Source organism: Ptiloglossa arizonensis, chromosome 9 (genome assembly GCF_051014685.1).
Source record: "Ptiloglossa arizonensis isolate GNS036 chromosome 9, iyPtiAriz1_principal, whole genome shotgun sequence".
Lineage (NCBI taxonomy): Eukaryota > Metazoa > Arthropoda > Insecta > Hymenoptera > Colletidae > Ptiloglossa > Ptiloglossa arizonensis.
Genome location: NC_135056.1, coordinates 21,942,906 through 21,964,801, shown reverse-complemented (window position 1 = coordinate 21,964,801; position 21,896 = coordinate 21,942,906). Strand labels below are relative to the sequence as shown.

General features: G+C 29.7%; 6 protein-coding genes, 1 long non-coding RNA gene and 1 other non-coding gene across 14 annotated transcripts; 2 read left to right on the top strand and 6 right to left on the bottom strand.

Annotated features, from left to right (window-relative positions):
• The first annotated feature begins 227 nt into the window (after positions 1-227).
• Ero1l (endoplasmic reticulum oxidoreductin-1-like protein) lies at positions 228-5,346 on the top strand. 5 transcript variants are annotated; one of them, XM_076319819.1, is made up of 9 exons: positions 228-360; positions 900-1,167; positions 1,432-1,635; positions 1,821-1,978; positions 2,055-2,240; positions 2,358-2,404; positions 2,494-2,842; positions 2,922-3,215; positions 3,322-5,346. In XM_076319819.1, exons 2-9 carry the CDS (start codon positions 1,042-1,044, stop codon positions 3,371-3,373), a joined length of 1,416 nt encoding a protein of 471 aa, XP_076175934.1. In that variant the 5' UTR covers positions 228-360; positions 900-1,041; the 3' UTR covers positions 3,374-5,346. The 5 variants fall into 5 exon arrangements, with proteins under 5 accessions (XP_076175934.1, XP_076175936.1, XP_076175935.1 ...); XM_076319821.1 differs by having other exon boundaries at positions 302-360; positions 903-1,167; XM_076319820.1 differs by lacking the exon at positions 228-360 and adding an exon at positions 669-728.
• Positions 4,116-6,980, bottom strand: Wol (Dolichyl-phosphate beta-glucosyltransferase wollknaeuel). The gene is made up of 5 exons (XM_076319823.1): positions 6,797-6,980; positions 6,454-6,628; positions 6,193-6,389; positions 5,959-6,067; positions 4,116-5,883 (listed from the first exon to the last, which is right to left on the bottom strand). Exons 1-5 carry the CDS (start codon positions 6,854-6,856, stop codon positions 5,441-5,443), a joined length of 984 nt encoding a protein of 327 aa, XP_076175938.1. The 5' UTR covers positions 6,857-6,980; the 3' UTR covers positions 4,116-5,440.
• Positions 6,981-7,368: 388 nt separating this feature from the next.
• On the top strand, positions 7,369-8,142 carry LOC143151202 (uncharacterized). The gene is made up of 2 exons (XM_076320110.1): positions 7,369-7,690; positions 7,805-8,142. The coding sequence occupies exons 1-2, from the start codon at positions 7,458-7,460 to the stop codon at positions 8,037-8,039; spliced, it is 468 nt and encodes a 155-aa protein (XP_076176225.1). The 5' UTR covers positions 7,369-7,457; the 3' UTR covers positions 8,040-8,142.
• A 129-nt stretch (positions 8,143-8,271) lies between these two features.
• Positions 8,272-8,859, bottom strand: LOC143151203 (uncharacterized). Its single transcript, XR_012993259.1, has 2 exons — positions 8,515-8,859; positions 8,272-8,400 (listed from the first exon to the last, which is right to left on the bottom strand). It is a non-coding gene; the product is annotated as an uncharacterized LOC143151203 (long non-coding RNA).
• On the bottom strand, positions 8,272-15,917 carry LOC143151200 (uncharacterized). 3 transcript variants are annotated; one of them, XM_076320107.1, is made up of 7 exons: positions 15,351-15,917; positions 11,277-15,016; positions 10,099-11,210; positions 9,735-10,013; positions 9,017-9,649; positions 8,750-8,887; positions 8,272-8,592 (listed from the first exon to the last, which is right to left on the bottom strand). In XM_076320107.1, the coding sequence occupies exons 1-6, from the start codon at positions 15,577-15,579 to the stop codon at positions 8,785-8,787; spliced, it is 6,096 nt and encodes a 2,031-aa protein (XP_076176222.1). In that variant the 5' UTR covers positions 15,580-15,917; the 3' UTR covers positions 8,272-8,592; positions 8,750-8,784. The 3 variants fall into 3 exon arrangements, with proteins under 3 accessions (XP_076176222.1, XP_076176223.1, XP_076176224.1); XM_076320108.1 differs by having other exon boundaries at positions 11,277-15,013; XM_076320109.1 differs by having other exon boundaries at positions 11,277-14,995.
• Positions 15,918-16,766: 849 nt separating this feature from the next.
• LOC143151673 (soma ferritin-like) lies at positions 16,767-18,671 on the bottom strand. The gene is made up of 5 exons (XM_076321022.1): positions 18,665-18,671; positions 18,524-18,608; positions 18,208-18,451; positions 17,502-17,693; positions 16,767-17,166 (listed from the first exon to the last, which is right to left on the bottom strand). Exons 1-5 carry the CDS (start codon positions 18,669-18,671, stop codon positions 16,882-16,884), a joined length of 813 nt encoding a protein of 270 aa, XP_076177137.1. The 3' UTR covers positions 16,767-16,881.
• A 78-nt stretch (positions 18,672-18,749) lies between these two features.
• On the bottom strand, positions 18,750-20,371 carry LOC143150996 (soma ferritin-like). The gene is made up of 3 exons (XM_076319693.1): positions 20,139-20,371; positions 19,772-19,996; positions 18,750-19,334 (listed from the first exon to the last, which is right to left on the bottom strand). Exons 1-3 carry the CDS (start codon positions 20,235-20,237, stop codon positions 19,149-19,151), a joined length of 510 nt encoding a protein of 169 aa, XP_076175808.1. The 5' UTR covers positions 20,238-20,371; the 3' UTR covers positions 18,750-19,148.
• Positions 19,444-19,515, bottom strand: Trnaa-cgc (transfer RNA alanine (anticodon CGC)). Its single transcript has one exon. It is a non-coding gene; the product is annotated as a tRNA-Ala (tRNA).
• Positions 20,372-21,896: the final 1,525 nt, after the last annotated feature.

The window sequence follows — 21,896 nt, the reverse complement described above, 5'->3', positions numbered from 1 at the left end:
AATTTTTTAATGTTCTTAATTCATTCAAATAATTCACTTAATATATAAATTACGATAAATAGATAAATTTAATTTAACTGGGTAAGGAATCATATCGTATTAACTAATAAATAGATGTATAGATTATACATAAAAAATTGTTTTTTCCTTTTTTTTAAATATTTAACCATTTTATATAACAGTTATTTTACATACACCATTTATTGCACAATATTATTACAATCTGTAACTATTTTAAGCATTTTATACACACATGGAATCAAATTTAAATCTAGTCAATAATGAGAGAGGGGAGCAAACATAACTGTTCACGCATTACGTAGAAGCGAAATTATTTTAATACTCTTCTTGGACCTAGAAGTAAGTTAAATAAACGTTGTTAAATAATATAATAGTAGACAAACAATTATTAAATGGAAAACACAAATAAATCGAAAATCATTTCACTAATGAAAAATTTTAAATCTGTTACACATCAAAAGCCATATGTCACTAAATATTTTATATTCTATATTTCATTACTGTTAGTTCTGTTTCCTGATTACTGCATTTTATATTGATATAGTTTCTTCACAAATATTTTCATAGAATGTTACATAGTCGAGAGTTACATATGTATATCTGATGTGAACCAAGTAATTATACTAATATGATTCAAAGAAAGCTACATTCGTGACAGTGTGATGTAGTGACGTCCTAAGACCGCAAGTCGTCTATCATGAATAGTAGTAAAGCATTCCAAATACCTACAGTATTGTTATATTTGTGTTTCACTTGTACATTTAGTGAAATAAAAAAATTCTGTAGTTGTGTAAACATATATGGATTTATGTGTATTTAATAGAGTAGCATTGACTGATAAACGACGAATTAAAAATGTCAATAATGTTTACTTTTAGCAGGAATATCTACGTTTCTGGTGGCACGTAGTCTTGTCGATGTCATCAAACGCGGAAAACTCGTTGTGTCATCGCGGTATTGTGCGATAATAATTTATCATCGGATATAAACGTGATCGAAGATATATCAGTGAGCTCAGTTATGAACAACAAACCCAGTGGAAATATGTTCAACCGTTTGATAGTGCTTACGGTGCTTTTACCTTCTATTGTACATAGCAATTATTTTGGATCAAACAATGAAAAGAACAACCAGTGTTTTTGTAAGGTATATTGTTTTTATTGTTTTCTCGTTGTTCATATTTTTTCAAGTAGAAAAATGAACATAACCTATGGAGTCGAATTGAATTTGTCAAATTTCTACGCACACGCAATACTTTGTGGTAATTTGGTACAATCTTACATGAAAAAAACTTATTGTCAGCATTTTAAAATTACTTCACTTAACGTCGCGATATATTTATAATAAATTTGTATAAGTATTTTTAGATAATAATTTGTGTTAACAATAATAAAAGATAAAAATTTTTAGTTGAAAGGATCTATTGATGACTGCAGCTGCAATGTGGATACAGTGGATTACTTTAATAATATAAAAATTTATCCAAGAATTCAAAGTCTTCTAGTCAGAGATTATTTTCGTTTTTATAAAGTAAATTTAAAACAAGAGTGTCCTTTTTGGACAGATGACAGTAAATGTGCTATACGATATTGTCATGTACAACCATGTCAAGATGTGAGTACTTGATGAATTAAGGAAATTATTATACAAGAACATGATAATTTAATGTTTTATGTAAATATGATATACCAATTTTAAATACCCGTAATATTATGAAGTTATTAAAATATGCACATGTATATAAATGTAAATAAAGATTTTATAAATGTATTATTCATTTTTTGATTTTTTATTCATAGGAAGATATTCCAGATGGCTTAAAAGGAGATACGCTACAAAACATTCACTTTAATGAAAGTCCTGTGGATAAGTACAGAGATAGAGCTCAGTTTGACGATTGCCTACGCAGTGCTAAAGATCATAATAGAGAACTTGGTTATTTGAACAGAACAATTAGGTAAAAGAATGTTCATAGATATTCATACAGATTTAATATTTGCACTCAATATTAATTTTAATATTTCCTTTTTTAGTTCAGAAAATTATAAGGATTTTGAATTGTGGCAACAGTATGATGATGCTCAAGATAATTTTTGTGTGAAAGAGTCTAGTCCTGGAGAATATGTAGATCTTTTGCTTAATCCTGAAAGATATACAGGCTATAAGGGACCTAGTGCACACCGAATATGGCGTAATATTTATATGGAAAATTGTTTTAGGTATGTATTTGCTTTTGAAATTTAATTTTAAATAATTATTTAATGCTTCTACAATAAAACATGACAGTATAATAAACTTGGAAAATAAGTATATTATATAAATACATTTAATTTTAGACCTGAAAATTCACCTCATAATTTTATTCAATCTTCAACAATAAATGGTATGTTCTTTCAGTGCAATTTCACCTTAATTATGCATCTTAATTTAAAATTTCATTTTACTGTAACATATACAAATATATTACTTTAGGAATGTGTTTGGAAAAGAGAGTATTTTATCGTGTTATATCAGGCCTCCATGCTAGTATCAATATTCACTTGTGTGCAAAATATTTACTATCACCAAAAGATAGTTTAGGAATAATACCTAATGGTCAGTGGGGCCCTAATTTACAAGAATTTCAAACAAGATTTTCACCAGATGAAACTGGTGGTGAGGGTCCAAATTGGTTAAAAAATTTATACTTTACATATTTACTTGAATTAAGAGCTTTAGCTAAAGCTGCACCATATCTGGAAAGGGAAGAATATTATACTGGTAACAAAGCACAAGATACAGATACTCGCTTGGCAATAAATAATATTTTAAGTGTCATCAAGTAAGTTCAGTTAGATGTAAATAATGAAATTATACCTAATTCAAATACTTTTTTATTTTAACTGGTATACTTTGTTTAGATCATTCCCAGAACATTTTAATGAAAGTGTCATGTTTACTGGTGGAGTTGAGGCTCAGTTGTTGAAAGAACAATTTAGGCAACATTTTAGAAATATTTCTCGTATTATGGATTGTGTAGGCTGCGACAAATGTAAACTCTGGGGAAAACTTCAAATACATGGTTTGGGTACAGCATTAAAAATTTTATTCTCAGGAAAGTTTGATAGATGGAAACCAACATTACATAATTTGAATAAAAAACAATTCTTCTTAGAAAGAAGTGAAATTGTTGCTCTTATAAATGCCATTGGAAGGTAAGAATTACTTTTCAAAATATCTATTTATAAATTTTTAATATAATCTATAAATCATAGAAGATAGTAAATACAAAGTACAATTTATAATACTTTAATTTTACAGATTATCAGAAAGTATCTTTGAGTTGGATAAATTTAGACAAATGATGAGATAGCAAATCAGTGATCAGTAATTAGATAATAAAGTTACTACAGCAAAACACATCACACAAAATAACTTATATAATAAGATTACTAAATAACTGGTTTGCATTGGTTACTTATTATTTTTGAAACTTATATTGTTTACTAAAATAGGTATAAAATCGCAATAAAAAATACAATTTATGTTACATTTCTAATTTGTTATTACAACAATCAGTTTAATTTTATTGAAGTGAAAGAAATCATAATTATGTTTAATATATTTTGTGTCATAATCTGAAAATTAATTCAAAATTTCACAAGATGTTTGTATTAAAATTTTATTGCGATTTTAATAACAACTTTGACTTCATCTGTGATAAACAGTTTGACTATGGGAAACGTTTTTATACCAGTTTTGAAAGTGGCACTCATAATTTCAGTTATTATCAATTCAGATTACCATCACTTATCGGATTAATGAAATTTTTGTATCAGTGCTACTTTTGTAAATTATTAAATTTGGAAACTTATAGTTTCTTGTTTTAAGTCAATTTAATTTTAATAAAAATTGTTACCAATGCAATTGTTGGCATTCTGCTGTATTTATAAAATACAATATTAATTGATAATGTTTTAAGAGAAATGTTTTGTAATGCGTTTTAGTTTACAAGACGTTACACGTTATAAAAATTACTCAGGGTCAACCAGTTTTGTATAATAACAAACATGGGTGTACTGTTTTCAAAAATCTTATATTCCACATTTTTATATTATTGTTACAGTGAACGCGACAAAGTATTATATTATTTTCTGATAAATTTACACACAAAAAGAAAACGCCAGTGTATCATATTTCTATATACTATTTCATAATAATTTAAAAAATATTTAATACTATTGTATATACATGTAAACTTAATTTATTGTCAAATCACCAAATTGTACTATTTAAAAATTATAAAATATCCACGCTTACTTTAGTATTTCGATTAAATATGTAAAGGAATAATAGATACATATTTCCAAATAAATAAGAGCATATTAATTAAAGACTTGGGATTAATTGGATATTTGTAATTTTGATACGATCTGATTAGATAAATTGATACACTTATAAGAGGAATTTGATTAAGCGTTTTTTAGTATCATTTGTTACTAGTACTGGATTTGTGCTCAGGCAAATCAAACTGCTTAGGTTAGGGGTGTTTCAATTTCTATAAATTGTACTAATTATTATTTTTTTAATTTTGTTATATGTCGATTATTTCCCATCAACTATTAATAATTTGAATTCTTTTCTTTGTTTTGGAGAAGAAAAGTATAATAATATATTCTATCACTCGAGTCAGAAATACATCTCGCGTTAATCTGAGATAATGAATCGAAACATCGTTATAGAGATCTGTATGTGCTTCTAACATATACTGTCTTTTTACTGTCTCGTCCCTGAAATTATACATTCTATATACATGAATTATAACTTACATAAATTCTATTGTATTTTTATCTATTCGGAACCCAATCTTCGGTTTCGGTCCTGTCCAAAGTCACGTGATTATATTTGGCACTTTTCAGTATAATGGTCAGATTGTGCATAATAAGCAAACGGCGAATCGTGCAATTTCTTCTACTATACATACTAATGAAAAAGTCAGATGTTCGTAATCTTAGTACTTGGGGCAGTTTCGACGATTTGAAATAGAAAGAAAGTATAAGGCAAATGATCGACGGAATTATTGTTTACGTTTAGAGACAGAACATTGTCCACGATTCGTGTAACATAGGAAAGTATTTTAATGAAGAAAAATGTTAAAACATTTTCTGTATTGACAAAATAGTTTTTCACATGGAAAATATTAATTAATGATGACGGAAGGAAAGTAATGTATCTTGCGAAATTCGATAAAATTAACCTAAAATGTAATACTATTTCTGAAAAATTGTATAATTTCTTGTACTTGAAATGTATAATTATCAAATAAAGTAAAGACTGTCATATTCATTTGTCATTATAAAGTTTCTTTCAAAGGAAAAATATTTCACTATTATCATATATAACAAAAAAAATATATTTTATAAATTTGAGTGCACTTATATTATGTCTGTTTGGACTTCTTAATTTTCCATGCTCCAATTTTATATTTATACCACATAAAAAATAAATCTCTACCCATTTGTAACCAACTCCAGAAAGGTATTATTTTAGATCCTTCTATTTCAGTCCAATTTACAGGAATCTCTGTAATAGGAATGTTCAAAGTTTGGGCAATGTATAACATTTCTACATCAAATGCCCAGCGCTCAATATGTAAGGCTTGGAATATAAGTCTCGCAGAATGTCGAGTTAAAAGTTTAAAGCCACACTGTGTATCCCTGATACCTTTTACTCCCCAAAACCATACTAAAAAATGGAAACCGTGCATTAATAATAATCGTAGGAAAGTTCGTTTAGCAGTTTCTTCTGTTTTTAAATGTGCTCTGGATCCACATACTAATGCATGAGATGAACTGACTTCATCTGGCTTATTCATATAATCGACTAAAAATAAAATTCTTATTTTCAAAATATTTTATGCAATATACAGTTTAAATCATAGATTAAGAAATGACTTACATCCTAAAATGGTTTTCAAACTGTCATCTAATTTTTCTAAATCCCTAAATTTAGTAGCACCATCTGCATCTGCAAATAGTATTGCACTACCCCTTGCACTTAATATTCCCTTAAATAAAAATTATTATAAACAAAAATAGAAATGCATCTTTCAATTATAAAACGTATTTAAAGAGTTATATTATAAATTAATAACAAATATTAAATTTGAAAAATTTATAACTTATTACTAACTAGTCTTACTGCACCACCTTTTCCTCTATTCTTAACAAGATTTAGTACTCTAATATTTTCATATTTTAATGCATAATTATGTGCAATTTCCACAGTCTGATCTTTACTTCCATCACTAACTACAATTATTTCATAAGTAAATCCACTTTTTAAACGTTGCTCCAAGTATTCCAGACATTCATCCAACATCAATGGCACTATAAAGCAAAAGTATGATTACACTACACTCTTATAATATTATTATTAATACAACACATTTACATCTTTGTTCTTCATTATATGCAGGTACTATAATGCTTAGATGTACACTCCAGTTATCATATAGGGATGGAAAAATTTGAGTACTTTTTGTCTTTGGATCAAAGAAATACTTCTCTTTTTCATCACGCCATATTTTAGGATATGGTTGTGTTATCATGTATAATATTACAGAAAACTAGAAACAAATAATAATCATATAATCACTATTGATAGAAAACTGTCACCAATTATACATAATTCTTTAATAAAACATTATCTACATAAATATGAGACATGCATAAAAATGCCACGTTTCTATAGGCTTAAGTAACAAATAAATGGTAATATAGCTTAAAACACATACCGCAATTAAACATACTACTACAAACAGGATAATATAAAGAAGTATATACTCCAGTAACATCGTTCTTTCAATTATTAATAAAATACACTTTATAAAAGATGCCAAACGATATACTCTTTCATACTTTCTTTTCTTCCGCTAAACTAAACATCTAACAATTGTAATTAATTTGCGTGTACTTTGCATTTGGCTACAGTAAATGTAAACATTTTATCTCCTGTTTTATTGGTGGAAGTTTTTTGTATTTAAAATGAACGAACTCACGTTGTAAACGGATCGTGTCTCTGAAGAAAAAATCACCAGCTTCGATACCAATCAGGATACCTATTGAGGAGGAGTCTTGGTGCCGGAGCCGGTGACTTTCTCTTCACACGGAAGAATGAGTAGACCTTGGTGAGAATATAGGGACATTTATTTCAAGTGCCATGGCATTCATGCGAGCATTTATTGAATTTATCAAATTTAAATAATTTGAAATTCAAAAACAGCATTTAAATAATATTCACATCTATATTAATTACTTCGCTGTATCATTTTTATCTGTGAAGCAATTTGTGGGCCGAATTCTTTAACAAACTATTTTTCGTAATTGGTAAATTATTTTTATGTACAAAAATTGATATAAATTGAAAAAACGACGGTTTCTGACATACATATTGAAATGTCTAATTCAGATGTAAAAAACATTTTTACGGATAAGAAAAACAGTGAAGCGTATGTTACGCATCAAACAGATACAACTTCAAATTCGGAACAAATGAATAATAAACTAATAGATAAAAATAAAGATTCAAAGAAAAAAGTAACAATAGTTATAGATGAGGATGATCCGTGCCTTAAAAGAGAAAAGCAAGAAGAACAAGTCGCGCATAACTTCTTTGGTGCAGATCCAAGGTAATTTTATATACATATATATGTGCAAGCAAAATACCCTTGCTTTAGTAACAGTTGTAATAGATATCTAGTTATTACCTCTTGATCAAAATAAATATTGATACCATTGTTTAGATTTCAGCAACAAAACCAGACATTGCGGTGTTGGGTAATGTACACCGATTTTTATCGTTGTGAACGTATTTTAGGAACAGGATCAAATGCATGCACCTGGTTCAAACAAGTTTTCACATCTATATGTCCAAATAATTGGATTGAACGGTGGGATAATCTTAGAGCCGAAGGCAAATTCTCTTGGCATAAATATAAAACTCAGGGGAAATTTCCTGGTGATAAATATGGAGTTTAGACAAAATATTAAACCCTTTTTGTCTACATTTAGTAGACAAAAGAAGTACATAAGAAATAAACTTAAATATTTACTTTTAAAAATATAAATAAAATCATGGATAGAAAAAAATATCAATCTTTTATTATACAGGTACAAGACTTTTTATGAGGTAACTTAAATAGAAGTATGAAATGAATATTTGTTGCAATGCCCGATGTTGGCCTGTTGTACGGCTGTCTTCAACAATCGGTCAACAATTTCTTCTTTTATTTTTTTACATTAACCACACTAAGTATATGCAGTTTATACGACACTTTTTACATATGTAAAAAATAAACACTTGCAGCAAATCTTCTTTAAACTTTCGATAGAATAGAAGCTTGAAATAGCACAGTATTAAAAATTCTGTTTTGCTTAAAATTTAACACTCTTATATAATAAAATGGCTATTTTAATTTGTGCACAAACTCCTGCCATGATGAAGACAACTTACCATCTTCGGATGTGACTTCTTCAGTTGTTAACAGGATTATTCCATCCACACAGGATATTGCTTCTTCAGAAACAGTACCTGTAATGGTAAGATTAGTAGTGTTTAATTTAAACAAAAAACTTTTTCTGTTGCAACGAATTATGGATAACGTGATCGCTTCCAATGAAAGTCTTGATTGTATTCTTATTATATAAAGCCCTTTGAATCGCATGATTAAAGATTAAAACCACCTTACGTATAACTTAACAATGCCACTTTAGTAGCTAAATGCTACTTGGCTTGACTGTCTCTTTGATGAATAAATTGACAATCTCCATCATTGCAAGTTCCCATCAACTCGTACGGACAAAGGACGCCATTGGGATTCGTGTTCCTGGTTAAGAATGACAAAAAACACAAAAAAATGCTTAAAACTTTTGTAGCATTTAAATGTGAAGGATATCATACAATTAAGAAATAACTAAAAAGAAGTCATTCCAAGCATTTAGAGAGCAAAACCCACCTTGGCACTTTAAAGTGCGTTAATATAGATTCATAAGGTAAAAGGGTCTTCTTAATTTGGTGCTCTACTTCAGGTCTCGTAGAATTTATTTTCTGGTTGCACGATTGCAAGTTTGAACTAGTTCTTACAATCTTATCTTCTGATGATTCTTTGTGGTCCAATTTTTTAGTATATTTTGAACTAGGAATACTAGGAGTAGTAACAGGGATATTACTTCCACCTAGTTGTTCAGTAGATGCTTCTTGTTCGGAATTGTTGTGTTGAGGTATGCTTTCTGTATTATTGCTAGCATACAAATTACTTAATGTCATTTCTTCTTTGCTTGTTTCTTTTAAATTTACTGTAACTGTTTCTATTAGCATATTGCTTTCAATTTCGTTTGATTTTGTTAAACATTCATTTTCGTTTAAAATCTTTATATCACCATTATCTATATTGCTCTTTTCTAATGACAAGTCTTCAATCTGTGAAATTTCCGTATGCACAATAGATACAGTTTCTTCATTTAATTTTGTTGATTCTTGTGCTTCCGGAATGTCGATGGATGGTACTTTTTTCCGAGAAAGCTGCCGTGTGTGATTAGCCACTTCTTTCAATCTATTATTTAAAAGTTGTGCTCCAGCTTCAGGTACCCTAAAATATGTGAGGAAAAAAAAAATCGTTTTTAGGATATTTGTAGCTATTCATAATTATATCAGCAATTCATTTTACACTGTACTTGTATTCTTTTCCTATAATTCTACTTCCTAAACTTGAACAAATTGTTGCAAGTTTAAAACATTCTTGCCGGCCTGCATTGATTTTTCCATGTGCTCCCACTACTTTTGGACCTATATTATTTATACGATTACGTTGCAGCTGTAATCTTTCTTCGGCAACTTTGAGTTGTTCCCTGAGTTTCCTCACTTCTGCAACCAAATTTGTTTGAAGATCTCGTTCCATGTGCCACTGACGAAGATTACTCGACATTTCTGCTAATTCATCTAATATCGTATAACTGCATCATGAACAAAAAAAGATAGTCATTATATAAGTATTACATATTTAATATTCCAGAAGTGAGTTTTAATATTTATAATTACCGTTTTAAAACTAATTTTTGTTCTGTATCCATTAAACGTTGTTCCTGTTCAACCCGTGAAAGATTAATAAGAGCACTTAGCTCTGTTTTGACATCCCTTTTAATTGCTCCCCAACTTTCCTCTATACTTCTTTTATCACTTGATAATAGATTATTTTTGAATAATGAAATATAATTTTCGTCTTTACTTTCCGCGAATGAAATTGTTGATGCCCGACTATCTTCTTCATACTGCGAAAGTTGAATCGTTGATTCAGATGTATCAGGACTTCCTTTACTGTCTGCATTTTCATTGTCTCTTGTTAAAGTAACAGTTGATGCATCTGAATCCACTACATGGTTGTTACCACATTGGGTATCATCAGTAATAATTTCCTTTTCTACAGATTGTATAAGTTCATCATGATCACACGTATCTCTATTAATATTATCTTTATTTCCAGAAATATTTTCATTTTGATTAATTACTGTTTCATTATTTAAGGTCACTTTATCATGTATTGTTACTACTCTTTCATTTGTATCATTTTTCACTTGAATTTGTACATACTTTCGATTTACTTCATCTGTGGACAAGACTTTCAAGCCAGATGAAGCTTTGTCTTTTGTTGGAATTTCATTTGCAGATAATTCAAAAACTTTACGAGGTGTAACTAACTGTAAAGGATTCCCAAGAATATTGTTTCCAATGCTATTTGGATGGTTTTCATTAGATATACATACATTAAGATTAGTTATTAATCTTGATATTGCTTTTGTTTGGTTTGGACTTACATTTCCCGGCTTATCAACACTATGTACATTATTAGTACATGATTGAATATTTGCATATGTATTTTTTATTGAATCTAAATTTTTGGAACAGTTTTCCTTGTTAAGTTGTTGTGTATTTAGATCTTGACTTTTTGCAGACACAGTTTGATTTATTTTTGAATGTAACTCTTTATTTGGACTGTTGGGTGATATTGATTTTGTAGATACTTCCACATTTTTGTTCTTTACTGAACCATTACTTTCTACAGTTCTATGTAATTTCAGTTTTTCACGTTCCATAATTTGTTGTTTTAATCGTCGATATTCCTCCTGTTGAGATGCAGGTAAATGCCGTACAGCCTGTAAAAATATGCAATTAATTAAAGGCCTCATACATATTAAAATATTTTAATGAAGAAGTCTTACCAAAGGTGTATGAAGATTAGATGAATTATCTGGTTTTGTTGTTAATACTGCATTTTTTTTTAGTGTTTGTGATACTGATGTTGGTCTTGCAGCTGCCAAAGATTCTTGTTTCTTTCTTACAGCTCGTAAAAATTGATCTAAATTTTTCTCAAATTCAATTGTGGAATTTATTGTTGATTGATGTTTGTCTACTGTGAGAGAATTGACTGAAGATACAACTTTATTTGTACGTTGTTCAGATTCAGAATCACTTTCTGTGTCAGATTCCAAATTAATTACAATTCTTTGTGTGTCAGACAATGATATTTTTGTGTTCGTAGACCACTTATTATCATTAGATTGCACTTTTGTAAGAATTTTACTTTCTGTTACTTTTTGTTTACCGTAGAGTGCAGCTTTTTGTAAGTTTAATTTCTTTTGAACCATTGCATTTTGGTACTTTTTTGCATTGTTCACAACTTTCGTACTTGCAGGGATTGGAATTCTTTTTACAAGTTTTTTTTGTGGACCCTTAGATATAGGAATTAATCGTTTCCTCCCAGAAGTTATCAAAGCTAATGTCTTAACAGTTTCAGCAGGTGAACTTCCCTGTGTAATCGTATTAATCGCTTTACTCCCAGAATTTGTCTGATTTGCATCATTTTCGGAACCACATGAATTTGCTTGTGGAGTCAACAAAAATGTTGTACTATTTGTATCTGTTGTATTGATTGTATTAACCATGGACAATTCAACTTTTGATGCAATTTGATTTTCAAGTACTTGATTATTACAATTTGATAACATACTAGATACTGTTGTAATTGCAGTTGAATTTGATTGCATTTGGTTAGTAGATTTTGTTCGTTTTGGTAAAGAAGCTAATAAAATGGCCCTTAATGCTTCTTCATCTTCATCTAGGCTTTGTCTTCTAGCATCTGTATTCTTAACTTGTTCTACTGTACCACTAGACGAAGTATCATTCATTTTCAATTCATCTATATTCGTTTCAGACAAAATTTGATTTTGTTGATGAATATTATCCTTTACATTATCTTTTGCATTTAGTTGTCTTTTGTTATTTTTACACTTTTCAAATTTCTCAGGTTCAGATGTTTTATTTATTTGTTTATGTAAAACATTTAAATTGTCATTGTTTGTACCTATTGCATCATGTTCTTTAGTAATCAACTGTACTGTACCACTTTTTCTCTTTATTCCCTTTTTTGTAGGTTTCTTCTTTTTCTGTGTTAGACTTGCAATATCACAAGTTTTATCTAAACTTTCTGCATTTATAGTACTATTATTTTGTATTTGAGTTGCATTGACATTACCTTCTGCTGGTAAAATATCTTTATTTGAAAGTATTTCATTAATTGAATCTTCATGTAAAGAATCATGAAATGCAGTAGGTATTGTTAAAACAGAATGAGATTTTTGTGGAAATGACATTAATTTAATTGGTTTGAAGGAAGTATTTGCCTTTGAACTAGTTTCTTCATTAATGACTACTGGTTGCATTTGTGCACTTTTAAATGTTGGTTCTTGCGTAGTGGACTTCCTTATAGGTAAAGGCTGTTGTAGTTGTTTGTTTGTTTTTAATATTGATGCTGGAACGAGCGTTCTGTTAATTAATGTTGGTATTTTATTTATATCTTTGGTAACATCTGGTACTCCTTTCATATAAAGGGGTTCTGGCATTATTTCTTTAATGTTGTCAGTTGTATTGTTTGGAATGTATTCCATATGTTTTACATTTTTAAGAGATTCAATTAATGGACTTTTATCTGTATCTGTTTCAGGAAGATCATCAATTGTTATTGAACTATTCAATGATATCGATTCTCTGAGGGAACTAGCAGCAGAACTAACAGCTGCATCCATAGAAAGTGTTTCTAATTTATCTAAATGTTCGTCTTCATTTGCATTGTTTATCTGTTTTGTTGTCTGCGTTTGTTGACTTGTTGACATGTGATTGTATTGTTCACTACTTTCATGCATATTAGAATTGCAAGAAGATCCCATACTTACTAAAGAAGAATTTGAGATAGCAACTGAACCAAGATTTTGAGGAAGCTCATGTGATAAATCAGGATCATATATAGGAGTATCAGTTGGAGAATAAGGTACTTCTTGACTTGTACTGTTATCTACAAAGGTGGAAGTGTTATTACTTTTCAGAATATTTACATGAGAATTGTGTACTTTCATAAAGTCCGACTTAACAGACTCTGTTGATGAATATTGTGGATTTGCATTTGTTGTTGCATATAATGCATTCTGTGACAATGTATAATATGCAACATTTGGTAAATAACTTCGGTTTTCAATGATCTTTCCCTGATAAGACTTTTGATCATCCTGATTAGGTGTTATAGATGTATGAAAATCTGGACTATTATTTGCTTCATTAACACTGATGAAAGACACATCAGATGGTTGAATGCCTAATAATTCTGTATCCACAGATATATTAGTAGTAATTTTATCTGTTGGAGAATACGGCAATTTTTCTTTTTCACTTTCAACATCTGTATCTAAATCCATATCTTCTGTATGATTATTTTCACTCATAGGAAGTGGGGTATGTGGTGGCGATGCAAAATTTAATAATTCTTCTCCAGGTATAGGGATACTATCTAAGAAACTTTGAGTGAATGGGCTCTCGCTGCGAGATATATTAGACTTCTTATACCTCCCTGATTTTATACCTTTTTGAACTCTATTTTGATGCTTTTTTAATACTGCAGAACGAAGTGCAATCATTCTCAATTCTAAGTCCTCTTCATCTTGATCATCATCAATATTTGCACTTACTTTTTTTGCAGTTTCAGCCTTTGGTTGTTCGTTCTGTTTATTTGATTTTTTTTGTTTTGTTTCAAGTGCTTTTTGTCTTAGTAATGCCAAATCTTCTTCATCATCTGCATCATTAAGTTCATTTTTATTTACACGTGTATTAGACATTTCTTTAGATAAATTCATCATATCGCTATTATTATCACAGACTCCTTTCATCATATTTGTTAATTTTTCTTTTAACGAAGACGCATGTTCCTTGTTTTTATTCAAAGTTTCTTCTAATGAATGAGTTCCTATTGAATCTAAGTGTCTGACTTTTTTAAGTAGTTTATGCGTATCAATATAATTATGAGACGATGATGTCAACTCAATATGTGATGTTTTTCTAGGCATTGTTTTTCCTGGTGATCGATACGGTGATCGTTTAGGAGATTTAAGTCTTCTTGGAGACCTTCTTATTGTCGGTGATCTAGTACGAATAGCAGGAGATTTTGATCTTCTAAAAGGAGAATGTGCTTTTATAAGAGATCTATGTCTTCTGGGAGGTGATCTTAGATCTGCTTTTAATCTGGTTCTACGAACAGGACTCATTTCTCTATGGTGGGATCTTAAAGAATTAGTTTTTGTCATATCATGTTTTAATGAACTGACACATTCTGGCACAGACACATCCACAGTAGATGAAGATACTAAATCATCTAATGACATCACAGATACATGATTTCTTTTCTTTTTTCTCTTTTTTTTTACTCTAGTTTTTGATGAAGGACGTATAACAATCTGTTTAGAATTATCTGCAAGACCAACGATTTCCATATCGCTGTCACTTGAAATAGGTACAAGGTCATCATTTTTTTCTTGAAGTGTAGAAACTACATGTTTTGTTCCAACGCATCCTGATTCTTTGATCTGGTGACGATTTTCTTTTCCCTGGACTGCATCTTGTAGAATAAGGTCAACTTCTACTTGATTAGAACACGATATGTCGAGTATGATAGTACATTGCATATCAAAAGGTTTAATATTTTTATATACCAAAGCATTAGAAAAGGCATTGAGTACATAATTCATACATCATTAAAAAATAAGATATATATATATATATAATACAGTTTAATCTATTCATCAAATAAAACAAAAATTAATGTGTAAAACAATTTCTGAAAGTTAACTAAAAATGTTAAAGGTATATTGACTTAGAAGTTAACATGTTATATTAAGGTTTCTAAATTGATGTATTTTTAATAATTGCATTATTCAAAAATATAAAAAGAAATATCTTATTACTTAATTTACCTCTTCTGTTAGGGCCCTTAGAGTGATAAAACTTGGCAGGAGCAGTACACCACGCTGCATTATGTTGGGTCGATAAACAGTTGGAACATTGAGGAAGTCTAGTCCCGTATCCGTAATTTAAATGTCCTTCCTCGGAAGAACTCACATCTTCCAAGGATATTTCACCTTCTTCTTTTTCATCCAACACTTCGATTGCTTCTGTACACCCGCTCGATAAATCGCTAGCCATTCTTAAACTTACCCTCAAACCATAAACAATTATTCCCGTCCATTCGTGGTAATCAGGAACGAATACTACGATATATTGAATACTTTTTCATAAAAATTAGGGTTAATTACGCGTTAGCAATAATTGTGATTTCCCTCACTGATCTAAACCTAGCACACGCACACACCACTTTAACAATTAATTTCGCGTTAAAAATCTTTCTATTTTTGTAAACATACAATAAATTAAAAATTAAATCAAGTACGAATATTGTTTCCAATATAAAAGACAAATAAACTTATCCACCACAAGATCTGTTTTTATCGCAGTTGATTTCCTCACACTTAATCATGCAATAACTCCGCCATACTAAGTCGTTCTCACACATGACACGAGGCGGCTGGTATTCATTGTTACGGATATGTTCCGAAAATAGACACCAGGATTTTGTTTCATTAGAAACAGGTGAAGTGACATTAAAATACAATGGCTGCTTTCATAACATACTTACAATTTGTCCATGAAGTAAACTCAAGGTAAACAAAATATCGTAACTTCAACAGATCCGATTGGTTTACTGCATAGCACGCTAGACTGGTCAAAAGTATCTAGATATGCAGCTAATGATAATACGTTTCAATAAACGATTAAAAACTGATGGCACAGTTTCTATTACAAAATTGTTGTAAATGTTAGAGCCTTTAAAAATAAAGTCACAATTATAAATAAATAGTATATGTATCTATTCAAAGTGTAACGATCTATTGTTTTGGTCTTTTAACAATTGTGTGGTTTTGTTTAAACTATGTGATTCATCTCGTTGAATACAGTTACAAGCTAAAGATGTACATATTTGTTTCTTCACATTTTAATTACTAGAATAGTCTTGTATTAATTTATTATTTCTAATTAATGTGTCCATGACTTTTAATTTTTAACATAGTAGCTAACGAAAGTATCGATATCGATTATTATTATATTTATTAGTTCGTTGAAGCAGATTAATTGGTCTCAAATTTCTTTATTTTATTTAAGTTTAATTAGTTATATTCCTTTATTTTAAACATAAAACTGTGATATGAAAAATAGTATTAAAATATACAATTAATAAAACTAAATAAAACAGTTTTGCATAGCTTTATATCGAAACGAAAGTACAGTCGATTTAAACGATGTTGTTTTTTTTCACAGAATAGATAAGGACAAAGTGCTTTCTGACTTTTGATTGGTAGAATGTGCCTCACCAATGTCATTCTACCATTCGTAGGCCTTGCACCTTCTATACGTTTGTGTAGTATGAACAAATTTTTTAAACCGAATGTACTATTTGTCAGTTTTATTCGGGCGCAATGTTGTTCGGAGAACATTAAATTTCGGCATAACGTGATTTTCGAGCAAATCTTTGTCGAATACAAAACGTGCTAATGCATAATCACCAATTCCAGACAAGATAGCTAGAAATCTTCCCATCTCGTTAACGCTCTTCATTTGATCTTCAATAAAACCGGTAACAATAAAATCACTTGTATTCAAATCGCCGTGCTTCTCCGCCACTGCGTTTACTGCGACAAGCTTTTCACTTACTTCAATTTCCAGTTCTAAAGCTGTCTAATCAGATTTATATATGTAAATATATATATATTGAATAATATTATTTATATTCCGTAATATTTAAATTTAAAAATATTACATTACTTAAATATAAATAATATAATACAATGGAAAATATAATCGTTTTAAAATGGTTCTTTATCATAAATACAATTTATGATATTTAAATATTATTATTTTTGATTTAATCAATAAATTTATCACATTCGTGAACAGCGTGGTTATTAGTAATAAATAAAATGATTGATATCGGTCATATTGCCTAGTTGATATTACTAGGAAGCTTTCATATTACTAGGGACACTTGATATAGTATGTTAGATATTAGTTACTTTAAAAGCATGCAGCGGACATTTCCAATCTTGTTCGGTAGGATGCTGTACGGTGCACAAACTAACTCGGCCTCCTCGCATTTTAACAAAATTTACAAATCTGAGGGTATGTTCGTGCTCCTCGTGATGCATTTGCAAGAAAAACGATTCGCAACCCGGCAATGCTACATCGGCGCGTCCAAAATACGCAGCCTATGGAAAATATTTGACCTTAAAAGAACTATTCAATTACTTATTCGATACAAAGATACAGTGCGCATAAATAAAATCACGTGACTGAAACGTGTTAGTAGGGATTATTCTTTGAATAGCTAAGGTACAATAGAATTTATATAAGTTAATATTTATGTATATGAAGTTCCTTTTCAAAGTTTTAACTTTTGAAATAATTTTTCAATGGAAGCTTTGCCATTGGTTTGTCTTACTCCGCAATGAACTAAGGTTCATATATTGAGATACACTCCTGGTTAACGTTATGTCGTCATAACGGATCAATGAGTGTCTGATCACGTGACAATCTATTTATTTACATATAGTTACATCCACGCTATCTTTGTATCGAATGAACAATAGTGGAGATATTAGATATTTCCCGACTGCGAATTACAGCGATATAGCAAACGGTATATGTAGTAAGAGGAATCGCTCAGTGGCTTTAAGTGGCCAATTGATTTTGATTTAATTTCGTCATTTTTTTTAACCTTACCATGGAAAGATAGTAATAAAAAGCTTTTAGTTCGGCATTTATTTGCTCATTTAATATAGCTTCGGTTTCCTCGTGGAATTTAAACTTGGCTGGATTTCCATTTGGCCATGTCATGGGTTTGTCGATGCAAAATTGATTGGATTTTTCACCCGGGCAAGATACAACGTAAAATCTTGCGAGATGTGCTCTTAAATTGCATTTTTCTGGTATGCAATGGATTCTGGAGTACTGTGATTTGCATGATCTCGAAAAATATTAATCATTTTTTCAAATTACACTTGACGAAAAAATTTTTACCTGAAGCATAATAACTTACTTTTTATTGTATAATTGACGGACACATGGATGTAGTACATTACCAAAATTTTGTCTACGGTACAGCACTCTTAACATGTTTACATCTAATTACGTACAATTTACAAAATTTAAAAAAACATTGTATATCATTTTGACGTACACGTCATGGTATCGATTCGCATTTTTTTTAAAGACTTCAATATTCGGTAGGCGTTATTAAGTATGGTAAAAATGAGAATCCGGTATTTATAATCATTAATCTTTATTACGAACAAAATTAGCACAATGCTATGTAATATATTGTAATATTTGTTATACTCGTCATCATATTATTTATAATACACCGATACTAGATCCACAGTGCGGATTACTACGGATTTAGTTTGAAATTGACATCCTGTAATAGTTCATGCAATTTTTTTAGGAAGCATTCGATCGTGTGTCATAAAAGTTGGCAATTCTTTTCAGGCTGATACGAGAGTGCATATATTTACGAATAAAAACTATTTAAATGCAGTATGTTTTTTTCTAAATTTATATAATATATAATAATTCTTTGTTTGTTTTTTGATGCATTCATTTATCAATATACGATTTGTTTTAACCGTGTTTAGATTAATAGCATCGCGCTTGTAAAAGATGTTTTAATCCCTGAGTGCTTTATCGAATACATATACGCCAAGACCTTCACCAACTCTTTCTAAATTTGTTACATGATCAGCAAATTCTTTAATAGAATTCACTTGTTCTTGTAAGTACTCGGTCTCCAGAAAATCTGATAAATTCGGGTCGTTGTGCACGGACGATAATGCGTGCAATCGTAGAAGACTCTGAAAAATACAAAAATATTTATAAAAAAATATTTATTTGTTTAAAAAAGTAATATTATGATTGCAGAATGTTTATATTGTAAATAAATAAAAAAAAAAATATATTCGTTGGAGGAGCTGGGATTTGAACCCAGGACTTTCCGCATGCGAAGCGGACACTCTACCACTGAGTTACACCCCCGACTGAAATTAAAGGTACTAAAATATTACTTAATGTCATTTTAGACTAAACATTGAAAGTGCTAAAATGATTAAGTTAATCAATTTAACATATAGAATTAAATTAGTATTTAAGTTTTTTTTTTTTTTTTTTTTTGAAAACACTACGGGGTAATACAATAAGAAAATATATATACATGCATTGTTAATATATTCAAAATTAAAATGAATTAACAAAAATAATTTTATAATTTAAATATATTTTTGTGTATACATACCTCGTTAACTTTTCTTTCTAGCTCTAATGCATCCGTCATTGCATCTTTAGCACTAATCCAGTCAGTTTTTTGTGGGCTTTCAATGTTCTGTAGAATAATGCTTCCGCCTCTTTTGTTTTGATATGTCATAAATTTCATGGCATGTTCTCTTTCTTCGTCGGAAGCTTTTTTAAAGTATTTGTAAAGACCTTCTAGCGCGACATCGCTCCTGTCGAAATAATAAGCCTGGGGAAGAGCGACATTAGTAAACGAAAGTATTAGAATTGATGAAATAAAAAGACGAGATAAAAAATTCTTGATAAAGAAATTTTTCGAAAATGGGTAATCCGACGTTAAAAATAGCCACTTAATCGATACGTGGACTAACCATAGACAGGTAGACGTAACTAGCGTACAGTTCTAAATTGATTTGCTGATTAAGGGCTTTCTCACATTCTTCGTTAAAGTTTTGTCTAACCAGACTCATGGTGTCTTATGAAAATGTGCTTTGTACTGTAAAATGTAAATAGAATATCCACAAGATCGCGAGTGACACTGGCCACATGATGGGTTGCGACGCATATAAGAGAACCATGAATCTGACTTGCGCTTTCAAAACATACTGCACCGAATATAGACGATACTCGATTGTGGTGCACGCAAGCGCGGATGCGCATCGCTTATCGAACTTACAAGTCCAGAAAGATGACCTTGAATGTAAAAACAAACGCACTAACCCATTGAAGATTTCATTTGACTGTGATTTATGAGTCGTGACAAGTACGTTTTTTTGCACTTTTACACTACTGTACGTGTGTAACGTATTTATAATTGGAAAAATGTTTGTTTCTATAAAACTATAACTTTGTAAATTAAACGTATAACTGTGCGCTGTGAATTTCTAATTCGATTTATTTTGGATTGGACTTTTGGAGTGTCTAAAGTGATAATGACCTGCGTTAGAACTAAATATTTTTATTTGTATTTTATACTTTAGTTTCTTTTGCACTTGTGCCAATTTAAAAGAATTACTTGAATAACATATGTCTTAAAAATACTTAGGAATGATTTATATTTATGCAATTCTCAGTTATTGCAAACCAACAGAAGAAATAGTTCCATGGTGAATTGATTTAGATAGGATTTCATCAGCATCTAGTAGAAATATTGTCTCTCTTTCTATAAACGTATGAATTTGACTTTTTGTTGTACCGATTTTTAAAAATTCAATTCTGAGTATGTTTTACGTTCAACTCCGACATTGTAACGTTTTGTAAATGTTACATTGCAAAACTGGCTCTATGAATTTGACATTATTTCATAATGGTATCATATTCTTTTGTTACGAACAATTATTTTATTCATTTTAAACATAATTCTTCAATGGTTTGGTATAATGCATTAATGTGTTACAAAAGATTGTAAGATTTAAATCACTGGTAATAGGTTATGTGCGATGCTGATGCAGTAAATATACATGTATGTATGTATATATGTAGGATTATTTTTTCTGTGCGATAGTGTATTTTTTACAAGTCAATTGCATCAGATTGTAGCATTTTTACATCAAGAGAAATTCAAAACAAATGTACACATACTTTATCTGGTAATAATATTAAAGGAAATGATTATCGTAAGGTACTGGTAGACAGTAATTACTTTTCAAATAATATATCTTTATTCGATATTAATCTTTATGATGTTGTAATATCAAATGATAGTTTAGATATATGAAACAGAACGAAGGAAAGGAATTAAGTAGGATATTTTTAACTGTTTCAAAAAAATTATTTTGATTGTATGGATGAGCATTAAATCCTTTTGTAGATAACAAGACAAGGCTTAACAAAATGAGGGTATTTAGCGATGAAAAAGTATTTCTTTTGAATTTTGATATGTATATATTTTAACATTGTCATAGAAATATTATAGTACTGAAAGGAAAATAACTTCCATACTTGGTAACAAGTAGCTTATAAGTTATTTTATGATAGAATTTTATGAATGTGTTTAAATTTAACTGCAACTTCTCAGTGTATGAAAGGAAATGTATATTATGCTTTGATAGAATGTAGTTATAGATTCTTTTATCATAATAATTCATACGATAGAATACATTTTAGTTTTGTACATTGTTGCAATGAAA